The 18,247-nt window shown below is 37.4% G+C and overlaps 1 protein-coding gene across 1 annotated transcript in view; it reads left to right on the top strand.

Annotated features, from left to right (window-relative positions):
* Positions 1-3,810: 3,810 nt before the first annotated feature.
* Positions 3,811-18,247, top strand: part of PTGS1 (prostaglandin-endoperoxide synthase 1) — a 59,406-nt gene continuing 44,969 nt past the window's right edge. Inside the window, exon 1 of the mRNA XM_074211642.1 lies at positions 3,811-3,852. Coding sequence (XP_074067743.1) covers position 3,852 — 1 coding nt within the window. The 5' untranslated portion in view covers positions 3,811-3,851. The remainder of the gene's footprint in view (positions 3,853-18,247) is intronic.

Here is an 18,247-nt window from a genome sequence, read left to right as displayed (position 1 = left end):
CAATTATGGGCAATCAGGATGCATTGGGGCGGGCTATGGAAGTACTCAAAGAGAGGATGTTTTGCTTGAATCCAGAGTAATTGAGCGATTTTGACTCGGGGATTCAGGTGCCCAAAGTTTGGTTTTTTTGTCTTTGTCCTGGACAAAGCCATACTAATGAGAGAAAGGCAGGGCTTCCACCACTCCCACCATCCCCCTCCTGCACACCTTTACATAGCTCCCATGATTCCTTTAGCCCCCAGTTCCAATTCATATCTCATGATCCAGCCATGATCCTCCCCAACATGGTCCCTTCTCATTCTAGCTCATTTGACTCCTAGAATCCTAATACCCAGGCCTTATGCTTGTATCATGCCATGATCTCTCCAATGTACCCAACCCCAAGTCTCCCCTTAGAGAATCTAGTTTCTCCCCCACTCCCCATCCCAACATGTACACAGGCACATATGCAAATCTAATGATTCAAAAAGGGTCTTGGTCCTGAGAACACCAAGGTGCTCCTAGGAGCCAGGGATATCAGGGTTTTGGTTTCTTTCTGTGCATTGATATGATAAAATCTTCTGAAATTCAAATATGGCTTCAGACACTCAATATCTGGGTGAGCTTGGACAAGTCACTTTAACCCTGTTAGCCTCAGTTTCCTCAGTTGTAAAATGAGCTGGAAAAGGAAATGGCAAACTATTCCTGTATCTCTGCCAAGAAAATCCCAGATGTGGTCATTAAGAGTCAGACATTACTGAACAATGATTGAACAACAACAACCACAAAGGTCCTTTCCACTTGTGAATCTAAAATTTCATAAACCTTACTTCAAGTTCCCAAATGAAGAGCAGAAAAGATAATAGCTTTGGAGTCAGGACCTGATTCTTGGCTCTTTCACTTACTAGCTGTATGACCTGTGGGACTTATCCTCTACAGATCATCCATAAGTTGAGAGGGTTGAACTTGGCCTCTTAGGTCCCTTACAACTTTAATGATCTTCCTGACTCTAAATGTAATATACATGGACAATGATCCCATAGGCATGGATGGTTGGTGTAGTCTGAATAGTTGATGGGGATATATCCACATTGATGAGATGAAATTCTTCCTAACAATTATCATTATCTAAAATGATTATTAAAATGGGGAAGGTTTTGCTTCTGGGAGTAAATTACCCTTCTTAGGGATTCTTCAAGTGGAAGCTAGTTGGGAATGTTGTACAGGGTACAAGGTGGACCTTTGAGTGCCTCTCTGGCACTAAGGTTCTGAAAGTGTTTGCTGGCTTTCACTTATCCAGGTTTCCCTTTTCTTGAATCTGGGGCAAAGCCATGATCTCCTCAGAGCCACAGGGGCACCTATGGGAAGCTGGTGGGCCCTTGAGGGAAGAAGTATTGGAAACTACACAATGAGTCCCTGTGTACGGGACTGACCCTTTCATCAGGAGCTGTTGGATTCCCTGATTAGGTGGCTGCGTGCTGCCACCTTGTGCCTATTTGAGGGATGTGCATCGGGACTAAGTCTAAGCTGAGACAAAACATTGGGAATCATTTCTACAAGAACTTCCAACTGCTCTGATATAGAGACTTGAGCTTGCTGAGAGTATGTGATGTTGATGATGTTTGTCCTTCATTCCCAAAGAAGACCATGAAATCAGGGAGGTGATGCCATGACAAGCACATGAATTGGATTTGAGTGAGGGGGTGCTGTCACTAACCTCACTTCTTCCAGAGCCATTTGGGTCCAGTGGCCAGATAGGAATCAGGATGACTGGAGATATCCCTGGATGGGAGGCAGTGGGGGTCAAGTGACTTTCCCAAGGTCACAGAGCTAGTAAGTGTCAAGTTTCTGAGGCTGGATTTGAACTTGGCTCTTCCTGACTCCAGAGCTGGTGCTCTTATCCACTGAACCACCAACTGTTTGACAATATACTTGATGCCATCCTAATGGAGGCCATTGATCCAAATGTGTGTGGTGGAGAGGGGGAGGGTCTATCCTACTATAAAGGCACCCAAAGTAACCACATTTTGGAATTTTAAACATGATATCAAAAGCCCCAGAAAATTTCTGGCAACTGTAAGTGTTCAATCTATATTGCCTATTAACTTCTAAGACAAAACTGAAATCTTCCATTCTAAGGTCTATTGTTACTAAGTTGACTCAAAGATATAATTTCAAAGGTGGCAAAGTGGCTAGAGTATTAGGCCTGCATTCAGGAAGGCTTGTCTTTCTGAGTTCAAATCTGGCCGCAGACAGTTACTTGTTGGTTAACAATGGACAAGTCAGTTAATCTTATCTACCTTAGTTTCCTCAACTACAGAAGGAAATGGCAAACCACTTCAGTATTTTTTGCCAAGACACCCCCAAACAGTATCACAAAGAATCAGATATGAATGAACAACAATAATTTCATAATTTTGATAGGGTATGGTCAAATGACCTTAGATCTCTTTGCCTGAGAGTGGTGTTAGTTTCTCAAACTTCAGCACTTTAGAATTTTATCATAATTCTATCAGGACTGATAAAATCTTATGACTCTGAAAGTCTGAAAACTTCCCAGATAAGGACAACTTTTCTACTTCCCCATCCCCATTCAGTAGGTTATTATTATCATTATTATCTATTTTTTGAGCAAGTGTATATGCAATTAAATATTTGTCCACATACTTTAGTAGTTAAATGTATATCTACCATCATTCAGATAAAGAAAAAAATTACTTTTCTAATAGCATTTCTGATACAATGGATTCCCAAATTTCACAATAGGACTTTTTTTCTTAAAGAAACACAATGGGAAGATACACATATCATGTACTTAAATTGTGAAACAAACTAATTCCCAGTGAGATGACATCAATTTAGTTGAATGAATTTCCAAATTATTTTGCACAGAAAATCATTCATTTGATTGATTTGGCATTCTATGGTGATTGCATTCAAGACCAATAGAGAGTTCTTTTACTAACATTTATATAGAACTTAGAATGTGCAGGTACTGTATTCAATACTTTACAATGATTCTGTCATTTGATCCTCACAACAAACCAGCTATTATTATTCCCTTTACAGATTAAGAAACTTGGGCAAACAAAGGTGAAGTAACTTGATTAAGGTCATTTAGCTAATACATTTCTGAGACCAGATTTCAACTCAGGTTTTCCTGATCCAGGAATATGCCCTAATGCCAAATAGTAAATATATTTTGCATTATGTTTTTGATTTATCACAATTACCCTAATAGAATAGGTCCAATTTGATCCAACATGGCCTAAGATGGGTCTTGAAAGTCAATAAATCTAGCAACTTTTTAACTTCAGCTTTTAGTGACTAGATTTAAAATTAAAATTAATTTTAATTAAATGTTTGAGTAAATATAGCCCTTTAATAATGTTATAAATATCAAATTGGTCCTTGGCGAAAAAAGGTTTTTCTCCCTTGTAAATCACACTTTAAATGAGACCACATTTTGATTTAGTTTCAGGACAAACAAACCAAATCAAATCTGGATTTGGATTCATTAATGGTAACTTTCAAAATCTTATTTTTCTCAAAGGTCATTTGCTGCCAGCACCTCAAGTTTTTGGAGTTTACTGTGTCGATGCAGTTCATGTTAAAAAAAAATTAGTTAAACAGAAGAACCAAGTTCAAGCTGGGACAAGTCTAAATGCATTTAAACTATGTGACTGGATTAATAAGACTATAAAATCAAGATGATATCTCACAATATTATGACATCTTCTCCAGTGTTTTGAACATAAAGGTGCTATGGAAACATGAAAGGGAGGCACCTTTGACCTGGGGCTTACTTAGTTTCATTAACTGTTGTCCTGATTCATAACTGGTCACTGGACCCAGATGGCTTCAGAGGAGAAAGTGAGTCTGATGATTTAGCACAGCAATCCCTAACTCAAATCCAATTCAGTCGCTTATCATGGCATCACCTTCCTAATTCATGGTCTTTTTTTAAAATTTTATTTAAAAAATATTTTTCATGATCTTCTTTAAGAATGAAGGACAAACAAGTCTTATGGGCACTTTTAATGCCCAACTCCTTCTGCCCAGTCTTAATCTCTCATCTCTCAAGAGGCCTGTGGCCCCTTGCAGAGAGACAGTTAGGTGGCAGTAAGTACAGCATTGAATTTGGAATTAGGAAAGTCTGAGTTCAAATCCAATCTCAGACACTTATTATGGACCCTGGGCAAGTCATTTAACCTCTCTTTATTCAATTTCCTCAACTGTAAAATGAGTATTAATTAGCACCTATCCTCAGAGTTGTCATGCAGATAACATGAGATATATTTGTAAAATACTTTGCAATCCTTTTTTTTTTTTTTGCAAGGCAAATGGGATTAAGTGGCTTGCCCAAGGCCACACAGCTAGGTAATTATTAAGTGTCTGAGACCAGATTTGAACCCAGGTACTCCTGACTCCAAGACCAGTGCTTTATCCACTATGCCACCTAGCCGCCCCACAATACTTTGCAATCCTTAATGCACTATATAAGTCCTAATTAATTGTTATAATAATAATAATTATTATTAATAAAATCAGTGAGGTCTCAACCAGACAGAATGTTAAAGCTGAAATTGTCTTAGATTATGGTGTGTTAGAACTGAAAGTCACCTTAGAAACCATCTACTTCATTTTACAGATATAGAAACAGACTGGAGAAAGAAAAGTATTTACCCAAGATCTTGCAACTAGTGAATAGTAGAGTCGGAACCTAAGTCTTCATATTCCAAGTTCAGTGTTTTTTTCATTCTGCCCTTCCTATGTCCTCTCTTGCACTGCCCAGGGAAGGAGGGGGGCTTTGGGTTGGAGGAAGGCTGGCTGGGGAAAGGGGAAGGAAAATCAAGCTGAGGTCAGAGTGAGAGAGAGAGGAAAAAGGAAGGGAGGGGAAAGGGTGGAGACTGACCCAGGGTTTCTCCTAGAAAGAAGGAGATGGGGTACAAGATAAGGACCCAGAAGTCACTCAGAAATAGGCTGGAGGATTTTAGGAACATTTTAACTGTTTACTCAAATAAAAGGTTCTGACCCTGGTTTCCCTCATTAGGAAAAGGGTATGTTCTGGGATAGGGAACAAGTAGACCCTGTCTCCTGGGTAATAGGCATCTGTGTCCCTTGTTGTTCAGACCTGGGTACAGATGGTGATAAGGGTCATTTCTCCTATGAAAGAGCAAGTACCTGAACTCACAATGTATTCAAACCTCCTCTGATGAAGGGGAAAGAATACCCCTGAATTAGGAATTACTGGATCACAGGATCTTGTAGATTTTTTAAAGTTTAAAGAGACATTTGAGCAGGGGTTCTTAATTTTTGTGTGTGTCATGAATGCCTTCTTTGCAGTCTGATAAAACCCATGAGCACCTTCTTCCTTGAAAGCCTATATTTGGATAAAATAAAATACATAGAATTGCAAATGGAAAGTAGTTCTATTTAAATGTAATTATAATTTTTTTAAAGAAATATATTCAAATACTCCAAGTTAAGAACCCTAGAGATAATCCTGTCCACCCCCACCCCTGCCCCCATTACCTTATCTAAAAAGACAAAAACATAAAAATAAAGCCTGCTTTAGGTAACATAGGCAGCCTAGTAGGAAGGCAAGATTTCAATCCACATTTCTGACTCTAAATCTTATTCTTTTTACATTATATCAAACATAAATTATTAGACTTGGAAGGGATTTTAAAGGAAGTTGAGATAGAGATAGATAGATAGATAGATAGATAGAGAGAGAGAGAGAGAGAGAGAGAGAGAGAGAGAGAGAGAGAGAGAGAGAGATGTGCTCTAGGTCATAAAGGTAACTAAATAGCTAAGCTGAGATCTGGGGCCAGGGCTTTTGAGTGAATTGAGGGATGTTTCCATTATTCCATCCTACTTACAGTCTGGGACTTGGACTCTTATTAGTTCCACCTGTGCCACCAGTTTGTCAACTAATCCTAAGCAAGTGCCTTTCTGAACCTTCCTTTCATAGTCCCTTCCCTTTTCTGGACTTCAGACTTCCTCTCTGCAAAGTAGAGGAGAGATTGGGGTTTGCATTTAAGAATCAAATCTAAAAGGTCACTTATTATTCTAAGATTCTGCAATCTGGGGAATATAGTTATTGTCAGAACCAGGCAAGGAAAAGGAGTCTGAGGTCCTGGGATTTCCAAGGGAGTTGAGAGTAGTTTGATTTAGAAGAGTTTTGAGGTAAAAACAACTGGATACTAATTTTCACCATCCACCACCCTGTTCTCCAGCTTGTAGTCGACCACCCAGGCCACAGCCATGTGCTTCTGCTTTCTATTTTAGGACTTCTCAAAGTTCTGAAGAAGGCCTGGAGAAGAACTCATTCCCTGTTCCTTTAAGCTGTAGGAAATGGGTTGAATAGGGGTGTCAACCAGAACTCGAAGGAGCAGTCTTGTTGTCAGTGGATATGGATTAAATCTTGGCTCTATTTACTATTTACTACCTGTCTATCCTTGGCCAAATCCCTTAATATCCCTGGGTCTTAGTTTTCTTATCTGTAAAATGAAGGGGGTGGACTCAGTAATCTCTAATAGTTCCTTCTAGGTCCTAACACTAAAATTCTAGCTCTTTAGACTTAGGAGCTAGAATCCTTCCAAAGAAGCCTCTTTCATCACAACAGAAGGGAACAAGCTTAGGTCATCCATTCAATCAAATCTCATGTCAAACTTAAATAGAAACAGATTCCTGAAAGTCACATGTTTACTTAGAAAACCACAAATTAACATTATCTTTATTATATTTTATTTTTATTTTGTTAAATATTTATCTGATTCAGACACAGTGAGTTGTGGCCTAGGCACTGTCCTTGGTGCTGGAAATAAAAAGACCACAAAGAAATAGTTTTTGCCCTCAAGGTGCTTACATTCTATGGGTGTATATAAATATGTATAGAATATATACATTTTAATAACATATATAATTTAATATAAATTTTGGTAAGAACAATGTAGTAGTGACTCATTTGGACATCATGGAATCTTGGGAAAGGACTCTTCCATGGATAGAAACAGTTTGTTAGAATAAAGATGTGAGAAGGATTAGGAAGTATTTCATCAATTAGTTCATGTCCTCCCTTGCCCCCCTGAATATTAGCCTAGTTCTAATGGGTGGAGTAGAAGTTGGAGGTGAAGGAGGAGTTCTAGTTGGAGCCCTGACAGACCTAGTTTCTGGGAGGGTGAGGCATGTGGCATCATCTCCAGGGTGGGGCATCCTGGGTCTTGCCATACAGCCCAGGGGACTGAGCTTATGGGGAGGGGGTGAGTAAATTGTGTGATAGTAATGATGCAGAGAAGGAGAACATAACAAATGCTAAAAAGCCTTTCCTAAAGTCACACTTTGGAAGTGTGTGGGAGGGTGAGGGATTGGGGGACTAGAGGGAAGGAAAGCCTTGTGAGGGGAGATGTCCTCAGTCCTCCCATGCCCAGTTTCTAAACTCAAAGGAATCCCACATCTATTTCTGTTCAACTCTCTGGTTGGTGAGTTATTTTCCCAGAACAATGAGGTCTCCCCACCCTTTGCTTTCTTAAATTCAGGAACAATGGGCCCTCAACCCCTCCTTCTTCCCAGGGCCAACTGACTGGGAGCTACAGGTCCAGGCTTATCTGAGCCTTTCCCTTGGGGCCCATGGAATATCTGCTGACTGGATAAATTAGAAAATCTGATATTTGGCAACTTCCTCAATTTCCAATTTCCCCCTCCAAACTGCCTGAAATCCCACCATTAGCTATCTATTCTTTTGTGTTATCATTATAGCAAGATTTAGGATAGATATCAGGAAGATACTTATATATTTTCAAGGCATGTTGAAGTTTACAAAACACTTTCATCACAACTATGTGAGGTAGGGGTTATACACAGTAATGTCCTCATTTTGTAGATGAGGAGATAAATTATCAGACAGGTTATGTGACTTTGTTATGGTCATAAAACAGTTGGGTATCAGAATCATGATTTGAACCCAGTTCTCCTAATTACAATTCCAGTGCTCTTTCTGATTATATTACCTCTCCTTCCAGGTTGAGTTACTGTGAGGTTATAGAGGGAGGTCTTGACCCTGAGAGGATCAGAACCAAGGTCAGAGCACTCTATACTCTACCACCCAGTGGGAGAACACTTAGAGTGGAACTGACTGGATGCTCCCTCCTTGTCTTCTTGCTGCCATAGAGGCATCATGTTTTCTCTAGTAGTTATGGTCCCATACCCAAAGCCAGTCTTAAATGAACTGAAAATTCATTTATTTTATAGTGAGAAGTTAGGGATCTAAGAACCTCATAATCTAGACTGTCTAAATTGGAGATTTAGGTGTTTTGTAACCCTTGGTCTTTGTCATTACCTGCTTCTGCTTCTACTCCTGCTCCCAGGGGTCCCCACACTGGGAATTAATAAGTTTGTCATTGGAGTTTTCAAGAGAAGGCACAAAGTGCTAGGATCCTACTTGAGAAACCTGACCCTCACCCTTCTATGCCAATACTCAGGGGAGCCAAGGGGAACTTGATTAGGGATATGCAGGTATTAGACATTTTTTCCTCCTGAGGCATTCACTAACCAAGTGTGCACTAAGTGTAAACTGATCTCTCACTCATAAAGGAAAAATCCAAGATATTTAAGGACTCTCCATGTACTCTGACTTGTTAGAGATGATAAAGAGTTACTCTTCAGGGTGTATGAAATAAACAAGAAGGAAATCAGGAAGGAAGAGATTCTGAGGTAGCAGACAGGAATTGAAACCACTGTCATGGGATTAGCAAGTGGAAGAATGTGGCAGATAAGAACAGGAAGATGTGACTGGGAGCCACTGAAACTGTACAAAAGGTATGAAGGTATTCCCCCAAAAGGATAAAGTTAGACTTTTTGAGTCCTCGTATTCTAGGGTCCATTTTGGAATGTTTGTAGGCCTGACTTGACTAATTAGAAGGTATCTTATCTCTGAGGATACACTTCTGAGAGTAATAGAAATTCTATTAAGATCCCTTTAACTTGATAAATGCAATTCACTACTGCTATTGGAGGGAGAGGAGGAGGTAGAAGAGGGATTGGGGGGAGAAAGAGAGGGAAAGGGAAAAGAAGGGGAAGAGGGAGAAAATCTAAAGTAGTTAAATAAGGTTGGCAATCCCTTCATTCCATTCAATGAGTAATTAACATATTCTTCCAAAGACCATATTTCCAGAAGTAAGTGTCATTGGAGATGTTGCCCTAGTCAGCCACTTTTTGTATGCCTCTCGATGTGGGAGCATCTTGCTACTCTGGGTGGTAATTTAGAGTTTCTTAATGAGAAATCCATCCTTAAGATACCATGCTTCTAGCATTCCTGTTCATATAGGCCCTCTGCTATACCCTTTGATTTCCTTGGGTCTACTCCTGCCTCCCAGAGTTTCTTAACTTGGGGTTTATGGGTCCCATGTGGCTAGATTTCATGGGATCTGAGAATTTAGAATAAATCATATCTTCATTTTCACTAACCTTTGGTTTTCTTGCTTGTCCTATTTATTTTATTTTGTGCATTTAAAATTGTGCATTACTCTGAGAAGTCCATTGACTTCATCAGATTGCCAAAGGCCCTTGTGGTATCCAAAAAGCTTAAGAAGTCCTAATCTCTGAAGCTCATTGAAGATTTCTTACTTGAACTGTAGGAGAAACAAAACAAGGTTGATCACCTCGTGCAAAAGCACAGCAGGGACCAGAGTTTGGCTCTAGAACTAAGGCCAAATTCAGGAAATAAAGCTGAGGGTAAGAGTAAACCAAAGAAAATACAAACTAGCATCAAAAATTATTGTAAATCTAAAGATTTCTAAAAAAAGAGGAATGAGTAGTTTTGCTAGTGCTTTAAGCAGAGACTCAAAACACATGAAGAAAGAAACAAAAACTATCAATATCTAGAAAAAAATGAAACCAGAGATAAAAATAAAATAATGTGAAAGATTAAGTAGCTTAGAAGACACAGTGGAAACTTTATGCAAGCATGGACTCCTTGAAAACTAGAGCAAACCAAACAAAACTCAGTGACTCTGTGAGACAGTAATAAATAAAACAAAATAAAAAGATTGAAAAAAAGGGGAAAAATTTAAGATGCCAAAAACAATTGACTTAAAAACAGGTAGGAGAAAGACAATTTAAGAATCATTGAAGTCCTTGAAGACCATTATTAGGGAAAAAAAGCCTAGATCCTATATTTCTGGACAGTCAGTTAATAAACATTTATTATGTACCTACTAAGTACTGGGGATACAAATATTTAAAAAAGGCCAGCCCTTGCTTTCAAGGAAGAATCTCCTAAAGTGGGGGGATATAGAGGTGGAAAAGGTACTTGACTTGAGGACATTGCAGAGAAGCCAGTCGGGGAAGTTCCAAGTAGGTACAGCCAGTTGAGAAATAAAATGTTGTGAATGAAATTTCCTAGATTACATTCCCCAATTGATAAATTGTCAAAGAACATGAATAAACAGTTTTCAGATGAAAAAAATCAAAGCTATCTATAGTAATATGAAGAAATGTTCTAAAAAACTTGATTAAAGAAATGTAAATTAAATCAGAAATTGAGGGGATGTCCATCAATTGGAAATGACTGGAAAAGCTGTGATCTATAAATGTATTGGAATACTATTGTTCTATTAGAAGTGATAAGCAGGCAGATTTCAGAAATACCCGGAAGTGCTTATATAAACTGATGCAAAAATGAAATGAGCAGAGTTAGGAGTGCCTTCTACACCGGAACAGCAATATTGTATGATGAACAACTATGATGGACTTAGCTCCTCTCAGCAATTCAAGATAATTCCAAAACACTCATGATGTAGAGAAAGAACTGATAGATTCTAAATGAAGATTGAATCATACTATTTTCACTTTCCTTATGTTTTGATGGTTTTCTTCTTTTGGTGTATTTCTTCTTTTACAACATGACTAATATGAAAATATATTTTACATAATTGGATCTATATCAAATTACCATTTGAGGAAGAGGGGAGGGGAAGGATAGAGGGTGAAAAATTTGGAACTCAAAAATTCTGTAAAAATAAATGTTAAAAATTGTCTTTACATGCAATCTGGAAAAAATAAAATATCATAACAATAAAATTTCCTAGATTTTTTTTTTTAGAATCAGAGGGCAAAATGAAGTTGGAACAGCCCACTGGTCACTGAAAAGAACCTTAAAAGGAAAAGTCCCAGGAATCTCCTAACCAAAAATCTCAAACTCTCATACCAAAAGAAAATACTAAAGAACTCTCAAAGAAGGAATTTAAGTACCAAGGAACTACAATTAGAATTACCTGGAAGTTTTTACTATAAACCAGAAGAGATTCTAGAAGAATATTTTAAAAGACAAAAGATATAGATTTACCTACCCTGCAAAATTGAGTATAACCCTAGAGGGAAATATAGTTAATCTTTAATGAGATAGAGGACTCTCTAGATGAAAAAACTTTTGCTGAATAACAACTTTGAATTGCAAACACAAAAATTCAGAAAAACCTAGCAAGCTAAATTTGCTTGAGCAATTAGGAAGAACTATATGATGATATAATTGAGTTGTATGAGAAGAAGAATATGCAACCTTGGAGGAAGTAATGGGAAGAGTGGCATCATATGAATACAGGGTTGTGCTAATAAATGTTTAGCAACTAAAAATGTGCTGCATAAAATTTTTAAGTTTAATCTACATTATTGATATCCATTGATATCCATTTAATTCTAGATGACCAAAATCAAACCTTGGTTTATAATATTAGTCATTGACTCTTGAGTAGTGGCTCCTACATGCCTCAGAATTAACTTACTCTGAAACAGATAAAAGACTTGATCACACACAAAAAACAATTTGGTATAGAAAACATAATGCTCATCTAGGGAAAGAGTAGGGATTGGAAGGGGTAAGAAGTAGGAAAATACAAGCAAGCTAATCATAGTCTCAAGCAAAACAATCTGATCCTAAAATGAAGTTTAGAAAGTTGGGGTGGGGGAAGGGCATAATTTAAGCAAGTATTTTACATATCCTTTTAGACAACCAGGGAATGGTCAAACAAATTGTGATAAGTGGATATAAAGGAATATTAATGTGCTGGGAGAAATGATGAAGTAGATGATTTCAGAGAATCCTGTGTATTATGAACTGATGTAGAGTCAAGTGAGCACAACCAAGAGAACAGTTTATATAAAGACAGCAATCCATTATAGAGAAAATCCACTTTTAGAGTTAAGAGTGAAGTTAAGTGAGTAACCATGTCTCTAGAGACCTATGATGAAACAAACTTTCTGAAAGGGAAGCAGGTGATGAACAGAAGGTTCAGAGAGACATAGTTTGGGCCATGGCCACTGTACTATTTTTGCTTGAGTCTTGTTAATTTGGTATAAGAGAGTGTTTTCTTTTTCATTTTCTTTTTTTTTTTTTTATTGTGGGGAGGAGGAAAGGGAAGAGGTTAGGGAGATTAACAGTAGTTATTCCAAAAAGAGAGTGCCATTGAAACTTTTTTTTAATTCATTGATATCAACTTAAGGAAGTTTAGAAAGAAACATAGACACCCAAGGCAGTTTTGAGATCTACATGTATAATTTGCTGTATTTTTTTTTTAAAGAAAAAAGGACAAGTAGAATGAAATGGAGACTTGAAGTTTCAAAAGGGATCCTTTTTTGATGTATATGTGTATATGAAAATGCTCTTTTTTGGTGCTTAACTTCAGAATAAAAATTAAAAAAATGAAATAAAACACAAATCCAAAAGCAATTAGGAAAATATGAAGCTGTAGTTCTATTTTAGTGGTCAGCAGGATCAAGAATAAATTTACTAAACAGGAAATAATTTGACCACAGCCAAAATGAAACAGCAAAGTTTAAAAAAAAAATTAAAAAGGATTTGCTATATTCAAAGTATTGCCCTTGGTACTAAGGAGGTAAAAATGGAAAAAAACCCTCATAGTTCCTACCCTCAAGAATACATATTAACAAGAGGGATGAACTCAGGGACAAATAAATATGGTTAAGGAAAAATATGAGAGAGATGAAGAGAAGTTAGACATATTAGACAAAATATTTAGAGGGAAAGGTTACTTTTAACTGAAAATAAAGGGGGTGGGAGAAAAATGTCAAGAGAAAATTGTAAAAATGGAAACTATGACCTGGCAAAATAGAAAAGGATGACTCAAAAGAACTTGAATGTTGGAGGATGTTATAAAAGATTAGGCAATAGGCCTTAGGCTTTGCTAATATGTCAGTTTCCTGAGGATTCCAGTTTCTTGGAATGGATCCCAGGCAGTTTTCCTTTCACTATTTTCTCCCAGTTCTATCTAAAAAGTTCAACTCGAGGTATCATCCATCTTCCTGACTTGCTGGTTTCCAAGCCTTGCTTGACTCCTAAGGTTCAGAGGGTCTTTGGTATCCCTTCTCCTTAGCAGGATCATCTTATTCAGTGGCTCTCCAATGTTTCAGTTTCTAAGGACCCAGGGAGTTTTTTTATGTGGGTTATTGATATGATTGGGATTACTATTGATATTAACTGAATTAGAAATGAAAATATTTTATCATTATCATGAAGATAATGTTGACCTTGCAAATCCCCTTAAACTCTTGGAAATCCACCTCCTGGTTTACTAGACTTCCTTCCAGTTTTGGCTAAAGTTTCCTCTCATCTAGGAAGTCTTTCCCAGCCCCCCTTAAAGTTAGCATCTTTCTTCCATTGAATAACTACAATTTATCCTGTATATATTTTCTATGTACATAATTATGCAGTTCCTGGAGAGTAGGGACTGTCTTTTGCTTTCTTTTCGTTGGCAACACAGAAGATATTTGATAAATGTTTTTTGATTTACTGACCCTCAAAAGTTTTCAGACTATACTTTGAGACCTGTTGAACTGTCTAACACTCATTTACACAAGAGGAAACAGAGGGGCAAGGAGATTAACTGGTCTGGCCAAAGTCACAGAAGTTACAATTTGCAGATCTGGAATCAAATAACACTGATCTTTTCACTACACCATGAAATAAATACCTTTCCTGTTTCTCCTGAATCTATGAAAATAAGTCATTATCAGCTTCTGCTTCCTGACCCTCTTTTCTTTGCCATAACTAATCTATCCTGGAGTTTAAACAAAGATATTTCATTACAGTTTGGGCCTTTTTCATTTTTGTCCCTGTGTCTTCATCCCCTGTCATAGTCACACACTGTGACTGATTGACAGATTCTCCCACCTGATCACCCTAGCTGGAGCTCATTGCAAACCCAGGCTCACATTGGTCAATCATGTTTCTCATGAAGTTGTGGCAAGAAAACTGACCTGAGAATTAGAAGTCAGGGGTTCCGAAACGAGGTTCAACTTAGCTTGGTTAAGTCATAAAGTTTCTCTGAACTTGTTTCCTAATCTAAAACATGAGAAAATTAATGAAGACTGGAATAGTTTATTATGTTTGTTTTTGCCTGGCAAAGGGGTTAAGTGACTTGCCCAAGGTCACACAGCTAGTTAATTATTAAATGTCTAAGACCAGATTTAATCTCAGGTTCTCCTAACTCCAGGACTGGTGCTCTATCCACTATACTACCTAGCTTCCCCTGGAATAGTTTATTTCAAAGATCCCTTCCAACTCTTAGTCTTGTGATTCTATTATTTGTAAGAGAAAATAGTAATTTGAAGAAATGAAATACTATTACCTTTAGCTCAGATTTCTTTATATCAATGCATTGAATATGGGTTGAAAGCAAACCAAATTTAAATGTTATTTCACAACCTCATAAGGCATAATTAAAATTTTGGTGGCATGGCACAGTTACTCTGCCTTTTTAGAATTTTTGGTAATCGAGACAAAGAATCCTGAACATGTATTTGGACTCAAGGCTTTGGGAGAATGAATTTAAAAAAGTTTAGAAAAGAGATAGCTATGGGGGAAGAAGGCTCAAGAGGAAACAACAATAACTTTCATTTCTCTACCTAGAAGGCTCTGGGCTATTCTACATGGCCTGGAAACCAAGCCAACCAAGGACTGTATGTCCTAACAGAATTCAGACAGAGCTCTTACCCTTCCCTCCAGTGTCTGGCCCTGTGCCAAACCACTAGGAAATCCTTTCCTGGAAGGTACTTTAAATTTGCAAAACTTGATAGATTGACACTATAATCATGCAGTGTTAGAGATGTCAAGGATCTTAAAGATAAACTAGTCAAAGCCACTGATTTTACAAATGAAGAATCTGAAGCCTGGCGAGCTGAGTGATTTGCAGCAAATAAATTACAGTCAAAACCTGAACTCAGGGCATAGGATGCAGAGGAGTTTTGTGTTGAGAAGAGCTCAATAAACTAGCACTGTTTACATACTTGATTAGATGTGTTTATTGGCTACTTGTAGATAATGACTTTAGAATTTTTTTTATTGTATCTTTTGTCTCTGGCTGAACTCTGTATTCCCCAAGGGTAGGGATCATAGATTTGAGTTGAAAAGGATATGAAAAATTACCTAGTCATTTTTGAAAATGAGGACACTCAAGCTCCAGAGAAATTCAATATAATAACTTGGACAAAGATACAGAGCTACTAATTGGAAAAGTCAAAACTCAAACTCAGGCCCTCTGACTCCAAACGCAGGGCTCTTTTCTCTCTTCTAGAGGGTTTAATCTTCTTCCTCTTCTTTCTTCTTTTCCTCCTTCATTATCATCTCTCACTTAGGGACAGCTAGGTAGTGCAGACAATAGAACACTGGCCTTGAAGTCAGGAGGACAGGAGTTTCAATCTGGTCTCAATACCTGACACTTACTAGCTGGGTGACCTTGGGTGAGTCACTTAATCCTTAAGCCTCAAGTCTGGAGTCATCTCCAGTTATTCTGCTTCATATCTGGCCACTAGACTCAGATGACTCTGGAGGAGAAAGTGAGGCTGGGGATGGAGCACAGCACCTCCTCACTCAAATCCAATTCATATGCTTGTCATGGCATTACCTCCCTGATGTCATGGTCTTTGATAATGAAGGACAAACATCATCATCACCACCGTCTCTGGCTTTCCTTTGGGGGGACTGGCTGTCCTTTTTCTCTCTTCCTAAATCCTGATTTTTTTTACCCATCTGATCTCTTGATTCTGACTCCTTTCCTCTACTCACATAGCCACCACCTTGGTTCAGATTCTCATCACCTTTTGCCTGGATTATGGCAGTTTCTCTCTTCCTCAAGTTTTTCTCCATTCCAGTCTATCCTAAACACTGCAGCCCACATGATTTTCTTTAAGCAACTCAGATCTGACAGTATCACTCAGTCAACTCCATTGGCCCCTAGTGTCTCTAGGATAAAATATAAACTCCTTTGTTTAACTTTTAAAACTTTCACCACTTATCCCTGATTAATCTTTCTGGCCTCAGAGGACATTCTTCCTCCCCCACTGAGGATCTCATCAACATGGCCTTCTCTTTGTTCCTCTAACAGCAGACCACCTCCCATTTCTGTGCTTTTGCACTGACTATCCCAGGTGCCCACCTCTGCTCAAAGAATTTCCTCTCTTTTTGTCTTGAAAGTCAATACTCAAACTTTCCTTTTTCTTCACTTCCCCTACTAGTGGCCTCCCTTCCAAGCTACTTTGATAGATAACTGCTTTGTATTTATTATTTTTTCTTTGTAAATATTATTTCAAAAATATTAATAGATTTAGAAGTGGAAGAGACATTAGAGGTCACTGAGCCCCCCCTCCCCATCTTTGTAGCTGGGGAAATAGATAAAGTGACTTACTCAAAGTCACACAGTTGTAAATGGAAGAACTTGGATTTGAACCTTGAATCTCTGCATCTATTGATTTTTCCCACTTTAAGACATTCTTGATGATTTTGTAATTACTTTATTAAAATTAATATACTTTATATTTGATTAATAATTTGTAAATTGAAAAAGAAAAAATAGAATTAACACCAAAATTCCATGAAGTCTTTGAGAAGCAATATGTTATTGGGGAAAATGTGTATTACCAGGAGTTAAGAGGCTACCACTTTCAAATCCTTGTTCCCACAATTATTAGCTGTTGAGCTTGGTCAGGTTACTTCATTTTTATGATTCACACTTTCCTCATATGTAAAATGGTATGATTATCATGGCACTACCCAGTTGACAGAGGCTGTTGAGAATGTAACAGAAACTTAAATTGCTACAGAAAAATGAGCCATTCTTTTCCTGTGAGCTTTTAAGTCTCTTTCAACTCTGAGATTCTATGATACATTGATTTGTGGGTTTGCTCAATGTAGGACTATTTCTAGGCAGAAGGAGACCCAGAGTTAAGCCATGTATCCCTAATTTTATGGAGCTTATCAACTGGAGATAGATATGAATTTAATTACAGAAACATTTTTAAAAATTGCATATTATGTACAAAGCATGGTAGGGCATCAGGGTTACCAAATAATTATGACTTAGGTCCAACTCTAAGTTAGTTTATAGTCCATTGAGAGAGAAGAACAAATAAACTAATAACTCACATAGGAAAATGATATGGGGGGGAAGTGAGATCAATGCAAAGTGAAGGTTCAAAGATTAAGTCTTGGAATTAGCTAACTGGAGTTGTATTAGCATATTGGGGGACCAAAAAACTACCATGCCTTTATAAGGTTTCCAGATGAGAATTAGAGATTCCAAGAGAATTAGGGATTAGAAAAAAGAAGAGTAACCATAATTCAGATGCAAATATAGTATTTTGAAATTTACTAAATTTACAACAATCCTGTGAATTAGGTAGAATTATTTTTATTTTCATTTTTTTTTGCAGAGGATAAAACTGAGACTTGCTTGTTGTTTTATAGATAGAGTCTTAGACTAAGTACTGTAAGAGACCAGAGCAATGGTTAGCAGATTTTTAAAAAATAAATTTTTATTGATAAAATTTGCTTTTAAGTAGACTACATTTTCTCATGCATCCCTCCCACTTTTCCTCCCAAAGAGTCATTTCATATTAGCAAGAATATTTTTAAAAGAATAAAAGGGAAGATGAGCAAATATAATTAGCAAAACTGATCAATACATCAACAAAATCAGTCTAGTCTCTCTCTCTCTCTCACCCTTATTTAGAGTCATGCTTGTTCTTTTTAATTTGGTAATATTCATTTTTATTTATTGTCCTTTCCCTTTACATTGTTTTGGTGATTGTGTATATTGTTTTCTTAGCTTTGCTTTATTTCACTCTGCATTAGTACATGTATTTATTTCTAAAATGCTTTTCAAAATGGTTGGACTAATTCATAGCTCCATCAACAATGCATTAGTGTGCTTATACAACCTCTCCAACATTGCCTATTTCCATCTTTTCTCAT

The sequence above is a fragment of the Macrotis lagotis genome, chromosome 1 (assembly GCF_037893015.1).
Source record: "Macrotis lagotis isolate mMagLag1 chromosome 1, bilby.v1.9.chrom.fasta, whole genome shotgun sequence".
NCBI lineage: Eukaryota > Metazoa > Chordata > Mammalia > Peramelemorphia > Peramelidae > Macrotis > Macrotis lagotis.
The sequence above is the reverse complement of the archived record's forward strand: the minus strand, read 5'-3'. Positions and strand labels throughout refer to the sequence as shown.